Raw genomic sequence first — 12852 nt, 5'->3', positions numbered from 1 at the left:
CATAATTATTTTACTCTTAGCAATATTGTTAATTTAAAAAACGTAGGAATGCAAACGTTCATTTAAATAATAAATTTATTGGTTGGTGCAAATTTATTTGATTATCTTCTAATAGACCATAGAGGATCCAGTTGACTTAGCGGATCGATTATTCCTTCTTTAGGTTTCTCTTGAATCGACGTCGTAGTTGAATGTATTGAATTAGCAGTAGAAGCTTTTTGTCGACCTAAAGTTTAAACAATATCATTAAACTATACTTTGTAAAAAATATTACTTTACAATACCTTGGTCAACATCTGATCGTTGGGTATTTATGCCAAGAGTTTGAAGGAAATCATCAGAAGGATGCATCTTCCTTGATGTTTTGTCCTTATTTCCCTTTAATCCTTCGAAATTTTCAAATGTCGAGCGAGTAGACGATAAAATTCCACCTAAATATCCGATAAGAAAATTTTATTTTGAATTAATTCGATCAAATCATATAAACAATTAGAGGAGAAACAGTTCTTACGTTTCATTAAAATGTCTTGAGCGTGGTATAATACCAACTGATACGCGAATAACAAGGACTCCTTATTTACAATTTGTTTACGGCACTTCAGAAGACCCTTGAATACAAGAGGTACATTGACTATTCCGCAACCTGCACGTATATGGCATACTGTAGCTGCTGCTACTAGGAATAAGCTGCTTAGTGCTCCACCATCTAAACAATGCACCACCACTGGTTTTGTACAACGTCTCAGTGCTTGTTCTGTCATTACATCCGTTGAAAAAGTAAGCAGTGCACCTGGACTACTAGGAAAACCACTGAAAAGTAAACAAAAAATTATATACATAAAATGATTGAATATTATTTATTTTGAAGACATACTTGGAAGGCCATGTGAGAAATTGCATGTGCACGACAGTCTTTTCTGAGTTCTTTTTAGTATTATGCACAGAAATAACCCTTTGGACGTAGCATACATGGTTTACTCTCTTTTTTAATGATATCGTAAAGCTACCAATGTTCAGAATATCTTCTTCGTTTATAGGCCAGTATATCTCTCCATTTAATTGTGCATCGGATACTAAACATGCAATTATTTCACTTTCTTGTTCCCATATCATCATCCAAAATACTTCTAATTTGTCTGGCAATGGTGCTTGAGTAATAATAAATGCTGTCGGTATCCATTGTGTAATTTCCATTATATGAGAAGCGTTAATATAATTTGGAATATCTGTCGACGATATTTGTACCTTTGTTGTGTCATATGGGATACATTCCATTACTCTATTTTCCGAAGAATGAGCTAACGCTACTGTACACGATTGTTTTCCACTTTCCCTTTCCTAAAATTCAAGTATATTATTTTGTAGTGTGATTAACAGAATAATATTTTACACTATACAAGTAATTTGGAATTCATATGATCCTACTTCAAATTCTTGGACTTCCTTCCATTTTATATCAAGATTAGTTGCTCCACTTAATGTTTTAACAAGTAAGCTATCTACAAATTTCTCATACTTTTCAACCTCATTTATAAACTTCTGCAATGCTACTGGATCCCCTAAAGGATCCTTTTTAGGTTGCACGTCATTGTACCACGTATCCCATACAATCTGCAAATTCTCGTTTTCCGTCTTATCTTCGACAGTAGTAGTGTCATTCGATTTTACTTTATCATCTTCACTAGCAGTATCTTTCGTTTCATCTTTTGTCGTATCTTTCATTACAGCTTCGTCTTGTGCATTGCTTTTATGTATGACAGGACGTACTTCTGGTACTAAAGGTGCATGATTTATAGTGACATCAAGGTCAGCAAGCAAGTCCACATTAGATTTCTCTGACATTGTAGCGGGTTTAGTAGGATTCGCGCTTGTCGTTGTATTAGTCCCATTGTTAGCAGCTTGCATGTATGTTTGATTGTAATTAGTGTAGTTTTCATTTCTGTTAGAGGATGCTACAAAAATTAAACATAAAATTTAAATAATTGCAATCTTAATATAAGAAAATAGTTTGATATTTACCTTGAGTACTTTGCATTTGGAGACCATATGGTGTACTGTAATAAATGTCAGCTACACCTTGAGGCTGATAAGTTTGTTCTGAATATTGAGAAGATGGAGTTTGACTAACCATAGAATTATTACTAGCATTTGTGTATCTCGCACTACTTTCTTGTTGTTGGCATACATTGTTAATGCCGGTATTTATTTGCAGTGTTGATTCAGAAGATTGCTGTGATACTTGAATTGATTGTGAAGTTTGAACATTACTAGGATTGTATTCATAACATTGATTGGTGGAATTATAAGTGTATCCCATTTGGCCTTTATAAGATTCTGTCACTGGCATAGTTATTTGATTTCCTTGGATATAATTGTATCCTTGGTTGTATACATGAGAATAACCACCATACCCAGGGTACTGTTGTGGGTACTGATATGCTTGTGTGTAATTTTGCATACTTGCCAAAGGCTTTGTATGACTTTGAATTATTTCTGTATTAGTAGAACAATTTGAGTATGCATATGTATTAGAAGTATCTGTAGGTAATATAGTTTGTGTATATGAAACACTGGCATGTTGTAAACCATGATAAGTATTAGGGTAAGTTAAAGTGGTGTCACTAGCTGATACTTGTGATCCATATTGGTATACTTTATCTGTATAAATTTGTTTAGTTTGTTCTGTACTACTCTGCTGTGGATATTGTATAGTATTGGAGCTGTGCAAGTTAGAAGAATATGAAGTCCCCATATTATTTACTGGAAGAGTTAAAGAAGTAGTAGAGTAAACAGGTTGAGGAATGCTTGTATTCATATATTGTGTTTGCATATAGTGGCTAGAGGCAGGAATATTAGTCGTTTCGGATGTACTTGGATTCGATGTGACTTGTTGAGCATGTAACTCGGATGGATTATAATACATTGTACCAATATAACTTTGAGTACATGAAACTTCACTTTGACTAATTTGAGGGAGGATATAGTTTTGCATTTGAGTATTATCCACTGGTAATACATGTTGACTGATAGTTGAAACAGATTCTTGAGAAACAAATTTTTGTTGCGATTCAGGTATATATTGTTGCCCTTGTTGAGCTAGAGTAGTATAAAGCTGTGCTTGTACATCTGTTGTTTTATTAACTGTAGTTGCTAGAGGCGCAGACGTTTGTGTCATCGATGTTTGAGGTATCTCAGCTTTAGTAACACTAGTACTAGCAGTTTTATCAAAATTAGGAGGATATTGCTGTGCAATATTATATCCAGTATAATCAGCAGAAGGTTGGTAATTTTCATATTGTAATGTATTGGTAGGATAGTTATAAAGTGTTTGAGGATTAGCAGAATACTTATGCTGTCCATCTAAAACTGTAGAAAATTGTCCATTGGATACAAAAGAATTTACTGGATACTGCACTGCAGTGTTTGCTGTCGTCCCAATTGCTTGTGGATAAGTATTTACAGTATCTGAACTATTTACTTGCATATAGTTTTGGCTTAAAGCAGTATTTTCGTTATATGTTGAAATTTCATGTGTATAGGGTACATTCGTTTTGTAATCCGTATATGGTGTAGAATAATACTGCTGCATAGATTTCGTAGACGACATTGCATCCAACGTAGTCACTCCACTAGAATGCATTGCATTTTTATTCACTGTGTCATTCAAGTATGACTTTGTTGCTGCATCTATCTGAACTTGTTTACCTTGCTCTTTATATACATTATAATACTGATTTTGAATATTTTCCTGCCTACTATTTAAATAATCCTTTAACTTAAGTCCACTACCAGTTCGATTTCGACTCTGATCATAAATAGCGGCTGTTGTTGTATCAATCCTTTCTTGAGAATTTTTATTGCTATCCTGTGCAAGTATTTGTTCACGTTCTTCTTCTTGCACTTTACAAGTGCTTTTCACTCTTTGAAGTAATTTTGAGACATTTATTTCTAATTTCCTATAAAATTCAAGACCTTTGCTAGACTTTGCTAATAGGTCTTCATAAGCATCGTAAGACGCAATCAAAGAAGAAATAGTATGTTCTCGGCGTTTTAATATTTCTTCGACTCCTTTTCGTACATTAGCAGTTTGGGCATATGCATCTGTTAAAGCTGCTAAGATGTTATCTTGCGCAGCAAGATTTTGGTCTATCAATGTTACTAGAGTTTGATGTTTACTTAGTTGATCTGCAAATAAACGATCCAGGGGTCCAGAATCGGACGTGGCAGTAACTAGTAATCGTGTTAGATCATCTTGTGAAATTGAATCTCGTAACTTTGCATGCAATTCGTTCCTCTGTCTACGCATTTCGTCAACCTTATTCAAAATGCGCCTTAGTTCCTTAGTATGCATTCGTTCTAATTCGATTGCGCTATGTGATTTTTCAGTATTTTGTTCTGATAGGTACGCACTTGGCGAAGGTATATGGGCCATAAGGTCAGCAAGCGGTTGAGAAAGTACTTTCAAATTTTTTACATGCATTGTTACTGCTTTATGAAGAGCATGATTACTTTCTGAAGCTTTATTATGAGCTTCTTCATATTTCTTAGCTTCTCTGGTTAAATCAGTGGCAACTATCGACGGAGGTCTCTTTCCAACCGTATCTTGATATTCTTTTTCTTTTTGTTCTTCATCAAGAAGAAGTTTCTTAATTTCTTTCAATATTTTTTCAACATCTTGGCTAGTATCTGATAATTTTCCCATTATATCGAGTAACTCTTGAATAATGTGTTGCTTTGCATTTAGTGCTGCGCATCTTTCAACCAGTTCATCAGGAAGAGGTAACCGCTCCCATTCCGTTGTTTGAGCGTCGGGATCCCATAAACTCATATGTTCCAATTTTAAGGACGTTAAGTAGGTATTGAGTTGCTGATCTCTCTCTTCAATTTTGCTACCAACGGAACGTAATATTTTCGCTTTTTCTTCCGAATACAAAGAACTTGCTTCATGCACTTTCATTGGTATTAACCTGGCAAATATATCAGGACCTGAAACTTCGGGATCATTGATGCTAAAAGATATTCCTTTAACTAAAGGAGCTCCCTTTACTGTAGGTAATGTTTCTTTTTCTGGTACTTCCTCGTGATATATGTACTCATTTTCATTTTTAGCTGCTTTACGTTTCCCTTCTATCACGTCATTTGTAAATGTAAGTGCCTCTTCTATAGTTGCTTTTTCTCCAGGAATATTTGAATAAATTAATTGTGCTTCATTTAAAGAAGCTAATGCAGCATTATAAAATGCTACCCTTTCTCCCATCTTTCTTTGCTCCTCAGCAGCTAATCCTTGATATAAATATGTAACTGCTAAATGATAAGCCTTCTTGAATTTCAGGTAATGCTTCCAACTCTGAAAAAGAATATTTTTAGAACAATGTTTCATTAATAACAGTAAGCGATATTTTTAAATTTTACCTTATAAATTTTAGTTCCAACGGTATCTGATATGGTTCCATCCTCACTTCCACCTTGTTCAAGTGTAGTTAATGCCAGATTGAAATAGTCCACTATCTGTCTCGCAACTTTTGCTACATGATACATATATCTTGTAGAATGATGTACAAGAGTAGACAATTAAAGCCACAAAAAATGTAATATATTTATGCAAATCTTATTTCTTTTATACTTACCTACGATTGTGGGTTTACGATTATCAAGCATACTTTTTTCTAATATACATTCTTGAGCTTGGGCTAAGCAAAGCTGGTGCATAAATGTCATAAGTTCTGGAGCTAAATCTACACCAGATGGCTGTGGGTAACTATTTTTTAAATGCTCAAACGCCCATGCTGCGCATTGAAAATGAGCACAAGCCATCTTCATCCCATCAGCTGATGTTCTTTCTGTAAGTGCTCCCAACTGAGTATGCATTGCACCAATATTATACAAGATAGAAATTATTTCAAAGCGAATATTTGCCAATGAGCAAACCATGTTTGCATATGTATCTCTCCTATTTAAAATAAAATGCATTCAATTATTTAATTCTAATGATAACTATTCATCACTATCTCAATTATTTTACCATGTGAATGTGACCGCTGCTATACCATCTTTTCCCATTGGAAATCTACTATGAAGAAAATGCAATTGACAATAATATCTTTTCAACAATGAACAACCAGCTACATCAATGGGTGGTCGTACAGCTACTGCACGTAAGCTTTCTAATTGATGTATCTCGTGTGTAAATGTTGCTGGATCTTTATTATAAAAATCACATATATACTAAAACAAAAAATGATTATAGCCCTAATTAGATTAATTGACAAACTGAAATAAATTAATGAATGATCACGCGGTTCATTTGCAAAATGGAAATATGGAACGACAATTTAAATTTGTAAATAATAAAAACAAAAATCGAGTATTAATTTATGATAAAAAAAAAGTTGCAGTATGATTTATTTATCTATACCTGCTTTAACTTTGGTCCAAACGTAGTAGGCTCTGGGCTAACTTTTAATTGAAACGATATCATCGGCAACCTCGGTACTGCTTCCATTGTAAATTACTCAGTAATATGTTACCTTTCCGAGGTTTCTAAAAACTGACAGTTGATCATCTGTCAAACTTGTAGAAAATGGATTTAATCATGGAACATATTTTTCTTTATCACGTATATACTTACTTATGACGATTGAAGCGCCGTTTATGGGTGGATATTCATGTGTAAGAGTAATTCCATTTACAATATATAAAATATTTTTCTACAATTTACACATTATTTCAGGTAATATTTTACAGTCGTTACATCATTAATTACGATATAAAATATGAGATAGAATTAATTAAACTATGATGTACATAGAGAAATCATTTTCCGTACATTGGTCAAATAAAAATGCCTCTTGACGATAGGGCACACTGGAATTTGCTAACGGTTTGTGTCTATAGAAAACAATAAACTGATTTATTAAATCTATTTTCGAGATACTATTTGTTTATTTTTCCGATTAATAAATGAACATTGACAAAATTCGTTGCATTTTTGCACATTTTTGCACAAAGCGGTTGTTGAAATAATGTGTTACGTATGTAATTAAATCTATTGTGGTAAATCTAGTGAATTTTATCTAGTGAATTTTATCTAGTGAATATAAATCTACGTATGTAATTAAATCTATTACGGTAAATCTAGTGAATGTTTGTATATCATGGCTGTTTTGTTCGTGACTATATACATGTTAATTGTATATGGTGAACTATCGATAAAAAGCGAACCTGTTTAATTTTAATATGTGGCCGCTTGTAATTGCTTGTAATTGCTTGTAATGTATCAAAAAATAGGTTACTTTTGAACCGCTAGATTTCTAAAGTTAAGGCGTACATTTTCGGATTATACTTGTCGAAAACTACCGTAATATACGAAAGAAATCAGCCATTTTATGTCCTCTAAAGTAAAGTACAGCTTTGACATGGATATTGATAATCAAAGTGAAGACGGAGAAATAAAGAAAAGCCCTTTGAAGGATATGGACGATTTCAGGTATTTAATTGCATGATGCCTTATTAATTAACTAACCTCAATTCTCAAACTGCATTTTTCAGATAATAAGATTTTTCTTAATAGAGGTTGTTTCAGAAAATTAGTGTCAAACTTCAATTCAGGAATATGCAGTACTCATCAAAACAAAGAATATCTTAATAAACGTGGATCCAAATATCATTAGTTTTGGAGTTACAAAACATTTTCAATTATGAGCTTGTAACAACATAAGAGATTTTATTGCATATGTATCTACAACTTATGGAGTAAATTATGAAATCAAGCATACTGATATCATCTAACGACAATGGTAGAAGAATGTACTTTATCGCTTTATCGTTTGTGTACTATCTATGTGATTATAGAGTTATTCTACAGTTTAGTTTACATTATTTAATAGTCCTATGAAGAAATATACTGAATCGTATGTTGAAACAAAAGGAAATTCTATGGAACATATGCTGTAGACATAGATAGATAATACTTTATTGATCAAAACATTTTGTAACTCTAAAATTAATATTTGAACTCATGTTTATGCCCTTGAGGTTTGACATCAACTTTCTGGAACACTCTATATATGCAATTGTACTGCTAGAAAGAAGTCTTATAGGGGAAGTATGGGTTTCATTGGTTATTTCTAACACATTTAGCGCAGATATAAAGATAAGCACACGTATTGACAGAAAGTGTCGTATATATAAATAAAACAATATAGCAACATGTGATGGCAAGCAATGGAGAACAGTACCTCCCTTGCCTTTGTCCTGCTTTAGACTTCTTTTCAGTAGTGCATATATGCACATATTGTTTTCTTTTACTTTCTGAATTAAGAAAAGTAGAGGTAATAGTGAGCAGTTTGGTGTGTGTCTACGATTGTTTTCAAACTTTAGTATATTATAAAGAACTGTTTAGAGAAGCAAAGTATCACAAAAAACAGAGTTGTGAACAAGTATAAATACTTTTAATTTGACTATAAAACTAAACCTAAACCTAATCTCTAACTATATGAGAGCAATTGAATCAGAACTAAACATTAAACAGGTAAGAAAGCAGTTTGATCTAATATTTATTAATAAAATAGTTACAAGAAAGAAAATAACAATACACGTAACAAATACAAAAAATGGAACTTAATAATCATCTTTGTCGCTATCAGTATCTAGCTATTTCAATTGATCTGTGTTTGGCGACCACTGTATGACGTTTCGACGACTGTTCAATTTTAATTTAGTTCTAGTGGACGAATTGCGAAATACAAATGACAAAATTTAATACGGTTTGGACTGGATTGAGGTTAGTTTAGGTCTAGGTTCAAAGTAAAATTAAAAATACTTATAATTGTTCGCGACACTTTTTTCGTAATATTTTGCTTCCTTAAGTAGTTCCTTTTAATATACTAAAGTTTGAAAACAATCGAACCTACCAAATTGCTCACTATTAGCGAAAACAAGTTTCCATATGTATTTAATAATATCTAATATGTCGTTAAGTTCTAGCAATAATATTTTTCATTATTGACCTGTCTTTTCTTTAAGTTAGATATGTTGTACATGCATTGCACGTATATATCAAATAAAAAAAACATACATATTCTATCAAATCAGTTTTGTATGCTTAAGCATTAGTTGTTTTAAGAAAAGTGTGCTTAAAGTTTTTCAGAGGAGGATGGAGGAGATACAGCAGACTCTTTGGATATAAAACCACCACAGGCTGTAGTCCGACATCACAAATCTAATTCATCACGAAGAAGAGACAAACACAGTGATAGAAGAGATCGTAGGGAAGAAAAGGAAAGAAAGTCTAGACATCATGATCGTGGGGAGGATAGACATAGAGATAAACATAGACACCGTAGGCATGGTGTGGATATTTTGGAAAGATCAGAGCGTTCAGAAGGTTCCAAAAGAGATAGGGAAAGGCTTGAAAGGCTAGAAAGAATGGAAAGTCACAGAGATAGGGAGTCTAGACACGATAGGAAAGAGAGAAGTACAGGAGACCGTGTTTTGGAGGATCTGAGAGAAAGGTATGCAATATCTCACATTTACTTTGACAAATAAGGCTATATTTTCCATTAATATGTCTAACTTACAGATTATTGGATAAGAGAAGGGAAAGACGAGAAGATTCACGAGACATTCGGGATTACAAAGTGGACACTCGTCGCGAGATTCGTTTGGACGATACTCGGGAATTACGCGAATCGCGTGATCGTAGAGATATACGGTTGGAAGATATGCGAGAACGTCGCGAGACTCGTACTATCGATGATATTAGAGAACGACGTGAAATTCGAATGGAGGAACATAGGCATATGAGAGTATTGGAAGAGCAGTACTCTGAAACGGAGTTAATGGAACGGCCCGAAAGAAGTGAGAAACGTCATAAAAGATCACACAAACATGATCGACTTCGTGAAAGAGACAGAGAAAAAGCAGAGCGCGAAAAAGAACATAGAGAAAAACAATTGCGTGAAGCAATGGAAATTGTTACGGAAGAGCCAGATGATATGGAAATTAATGAAATACCGATACAGCCGAAGGACCCGAAAGAAATGACCGAACAGGAACTTAGGAAAGAAAGGTTACTGGAAGCGGATAGAGAAATGGCGAGGAGAAAAGAAGTCTCTAGATTAGAGTTGGAAGCGCGACGAATGAAAAGAGGAGAAAAACGACCTCTAAGCCCAGACAATAATCAGGATCCATCTATCGTGGAACTATCGGACGAGAGTCCGAGTCCTGCTCATTCGGATGAAGTTCGTTCTAAATCTATCGAGTAAGGATTAAGGCAGAATATCTGTTGTAATCGATATCATGATATTCCATTTTTGATTTCTAAAACACCTTGGTTATTTGTTTACAGATCTAGACATTCATCCGATGGAGAAAGAAGTATGCGCGAGAGGTCCTCCGATAGACATTCTTCCGACTCATCCGAATCTAGCAGCGATGATGACGATGAATCTAATGATTCAAATAAAGGTTCTAACGCCGATTCTAATGATGGTTCCGATTACAATAATCCAAGTCCTTTATCTGTTGATCGGTTGGCCAAGTCTGATCATTCTGACGGAGAATCGCCTGGACACGTAGATTCAAACGGCGCGTCTAAGAATGTAGAAGAAGAAGTAAAAAAGGAAAATGAAGAGCCTGAATTACCTCCATATTTTCCAGCAATTCAAGGTGCGTAATTGAATTTGTTTATTTCCTTTGATTTTTGTGTTGTGCAATAAACTTTTTGGCGTTGCAGGTTGCAGGAGTGTAGAAGAATTTCAGTGTTTAAATCGTATTGAGGAAGGTACATACGGTGTAGTTTACAGAGCACGTGATAAACGTACAGATGAAATCGTTGCTTTGAAACGTTTAAAAATGGAGAAGGAAAAGGAAGGTTTTCCGATTACCAGTCTCAGAGAAATAAATACTCTGCTGAAAGCTCAGCATCCAAATATCGTTACTGTTCGAGAAATAGTTGTTGGTAGCAATATGGATAAGATATTTATTGTAATGGATTATGTTGAGCATGATTTAAAATCGTTAATGGAAACGATGAAACAAAAGAAACAAGTTTTCATACCAGGTAAATATGACGAAATAATTGTATTATTGATAAAAGAAATAAAACATGAATATTTTATCCACAGGAGAAGTCAAATGTCTTATGCAACAATTATTACGAGCAGTAGCTCATTTACACGATAATTGGATACTTCATCGAGACTTGAAAACATCGAATTTGTTACTAAGTCATCGAGGTATTTTGAAAGTTGGTGATTTTGGTTTAGCACGAGAATACGGTTCTCCTTTAAGACAATATACTCCGATTGTAGTAACACTTTGGTACAGAGCTCCTGAATTGCTACTAAGTGGAAAGGAATATAGCACTCCTATCGATATGTGGTCAGTGGGGTAAGAAAAAATATTACAGAATCAGTATTTTTTTCATTTAAATATGTTTGCGTTATCAATGAAATTATATTTTTTTCCAGATGCATTTTTGCAGAATTATTAAGAATGGAGGCACTCTTTCCAGGGAAATCCGAAATTGATCAATTAAACAGGATATTCAAGGAATTAGGTACGCCAAATGATCGGATATGGCCAGGATATAGCAAACTGCCGATGGTGCAGAAAATTCCATTCGCTCATTATCCCGTAAACAATTTGAGACAACGTTTTAGCTTATCTTTATCAGACTTAGGCATCGAGTTATTAAATAAGTATGATTCTTTAAGTAATGTTTTTTAAATCTAACGTCGTTTTTATTTTTTTGTTAACTTAAAACAAATTTTTCTTTTTAGGTTTCTTACGTACGATCCTCAACAGCGAATCTCAGCAGAGGATGCTTTAAAACATGGCTACTTCACAGAAGCACCGTTACCAATAGATCCACAAATGTTTCCTACATGGCCAGCCAAGTCAGAGCTTGGTGTACGAACAGCGAATGCTTCACCAAAACCACCAAGCGGTGGAAAAGAATACAAACAATTAGGAGACGGAGACGATGCTGATTTAAGCAACTCCGGCTTTCACATGGGTCTTACCGAAGGCGGTAGACAACCACCAATTGGTGGTGGATTCCATTTAAAATTTTGAACATGTGTGAAGAATTGAGATTAGAATGATTGTTTTTCTACAGAATGAAGTTTGTACATTAATTTCGAAATATTCGTTTTGCATTTGCAAATCATATCAAATGAATAAAAAATTAAATAATTTAACATTGTTCATGTTTTTTGTTTTGTGGTTAATTAAACCTTATCTTTCATATGGGCTTTATTTTATGTAACAGTTGATACTTTTTGTTGCTTACAAGTCTTACTCCAGGAAGAGGAGATAGTTGATTAGAAGACCTCCAACAAGAACTTAATTCTATTGAGTTTATTGAGTTTAATACGTTACAGGCTTAAAAGATTCTTTGAAATGTATACATTCGATAAAGCGTAGCTTCATTGCCAAAGAATTTCAGCAATTTTACTTTCCAGCGTTGTTCATGTTTTTCGGTAGACCTAGCAGCGAGTTTATGAGTTCAGAGTTGCGCTTAGAATGACAGAGGCAGGGCGGCAACATCAGCAGTCTTGCAAATTGTAAGTCATTATTCTAGAAACACATTTTACATATTTATTAGGATCATTAAAACTAAACAGAAGTCATATTTTATATTTTCTTACCATTCCTCTGCCGTATGGAAGATTCAACCCCAACAGATTCCTATAAGAATCTTCAGTTGCTCCCAATGTTTGGTACGTGATTCCCAACATCACAAGTAAGATCAGCACGTATTTTACCGGTGTCATACTTTGTATACAAAAACATGTGAAAATTATTAATTACCTTCCTTAGTTTAGTTTCCAATTTAAAAAATTTTAT

At 33.9% G+C, this 12852-nt stretch overlaps 2 protein-coding genes across 3 annotated transcripts; one reads left to right on the top strand and one right to left on the bottom strand.

The window, feature by feature from the left end:
* Positions 1-57: 57 nt before the first annotated feature.
* LOC122572422 (tyrosine-protein phosphatase non-receptor type 23) lies at positions 58-6622 on the bottom strand. Its single transcript, XM_043737364.1, has 10 exons — positions 6416-6622; positions 6023-6225; positions 5628-5950; positions 5413-5525; positions 2020-5347; positions 1426-1952; positions 875-1338; positions 512-810; positions 285-431; positions 58-226 (listed from the first exon to the last, which is right to left on the bottom strand). The coding sequence occupies exons 1-10, from the start codon at positions 6500-6502 to the stop codon at positions 102-104; spliced, it is 5616 nt and encodes a 1871-aa protein (XP_043593299.1). The 5' UTR covers positions 6503-6622; the 3' UTR covers positions 58-101.
* Positions 6623-7173: 551 nt separating this feature from the next.
* On the top strand, positions 7174-12203 carry LOC122572970 (cyclin-dependent kinase 11B). Of its 2 annotated transcripts, XM_043738756.1 has the most exons (9): positions 7174-7486; positions 9141-9512; positions 9581-10261; positions 10349-10668; positions 10736-11062; positions 11127-11237; positions 11313-11391; positions 11472-11702; positions 11784-12203. In XM_043738756.1, exons 1-9 carry the CDS (start codon positions 7386-7388, stop codon positions 12076-12078), a joined length of 2517 nt encoding a protein of 838 aa, XP_043594691.1. In that variant the 5' UTR covers positions 7174-7385; the 3' UTR covers positions 12079-12203. The 2 variants fall into 2 exon arrangements, with proteins under 2 accessions (XP_043594691.1, XP_043594690.1); XM_043738755.1 differs by having other exon boundaries at positions 7175-7486; positions 11127-11391.
* Positions 12204-12852: the final 649 nt, after the last annotated feature.

The sequence above is a fragment of the Bombus pyrosoma genome, linkage group LG11, assembly GCF_014825855.1.
Source record: "Bombus pyrosoma isolate SC7728 linkage group LG11, ASM1482585v1, whole genome shotgun sequence".
NCBI classification, from domain to species: Eukaryota; Metazoa; Arthropoda; class Insecta; order Hymenoptera; family Apidae; genus Bombus; species Bombus pyrosoma.
Note: the sequence above shows the minus strand (reverse complement) of the source record. Positions and strands in the feature narration are given on the sequence as shown.

What these genes read in the sequence shown, in the direction of transcription:
- LOC122572970 (XM_043738755.1), top strand. Translation starts at nt 7,386, where the DNA reads ATGTCCTCTAAAGTAAAGTACAGCTTTGACATGGATATTGATAATCAA. An exon ending in TTGGAGGATCTGAGAGAAAG is followed by an intron (nt 9,513 to 9,580) that starts GTATGCAATATC and finishes TCTAACTTACAG; the next exon opens with ATTATTGGATAAGAGAAGGG. An exon ending in GTTCGTTCTAAATCTATCGA is followed by an intron (nt 10,262 to 10,348) that starts GTAAGGATTAAG and finishes ATTTGTTTACAG; the next exon opens with ATCTAGACATTCATCCGATG.
- LOC122572422 (XM_043737364.1), bottom strand. Translation starts at nt 6,502, where the DNA reads ATGGAAGCAGTACCGAGGTTGCCGATGATATCGTTTCAATTAAAAGTT. An exon ending in CCAAATGCAAAGTACTCAAG is followed by an intron (nt 1,953 to 2,019) that starts GTAAATATCAAA and finishes TAATTTTTGTAG; the next exon opens with CATCCTCTAACAGAAATGAA. An exon ending in TTTCTCACATGGCCTTCCAA is followed by an intron (nt 811 to 874) that starts GTATGTCTTCAA and finishes TTTACTTTTCAG; the next exon opens with TGGTTTTCCTAGTAGTCCAG.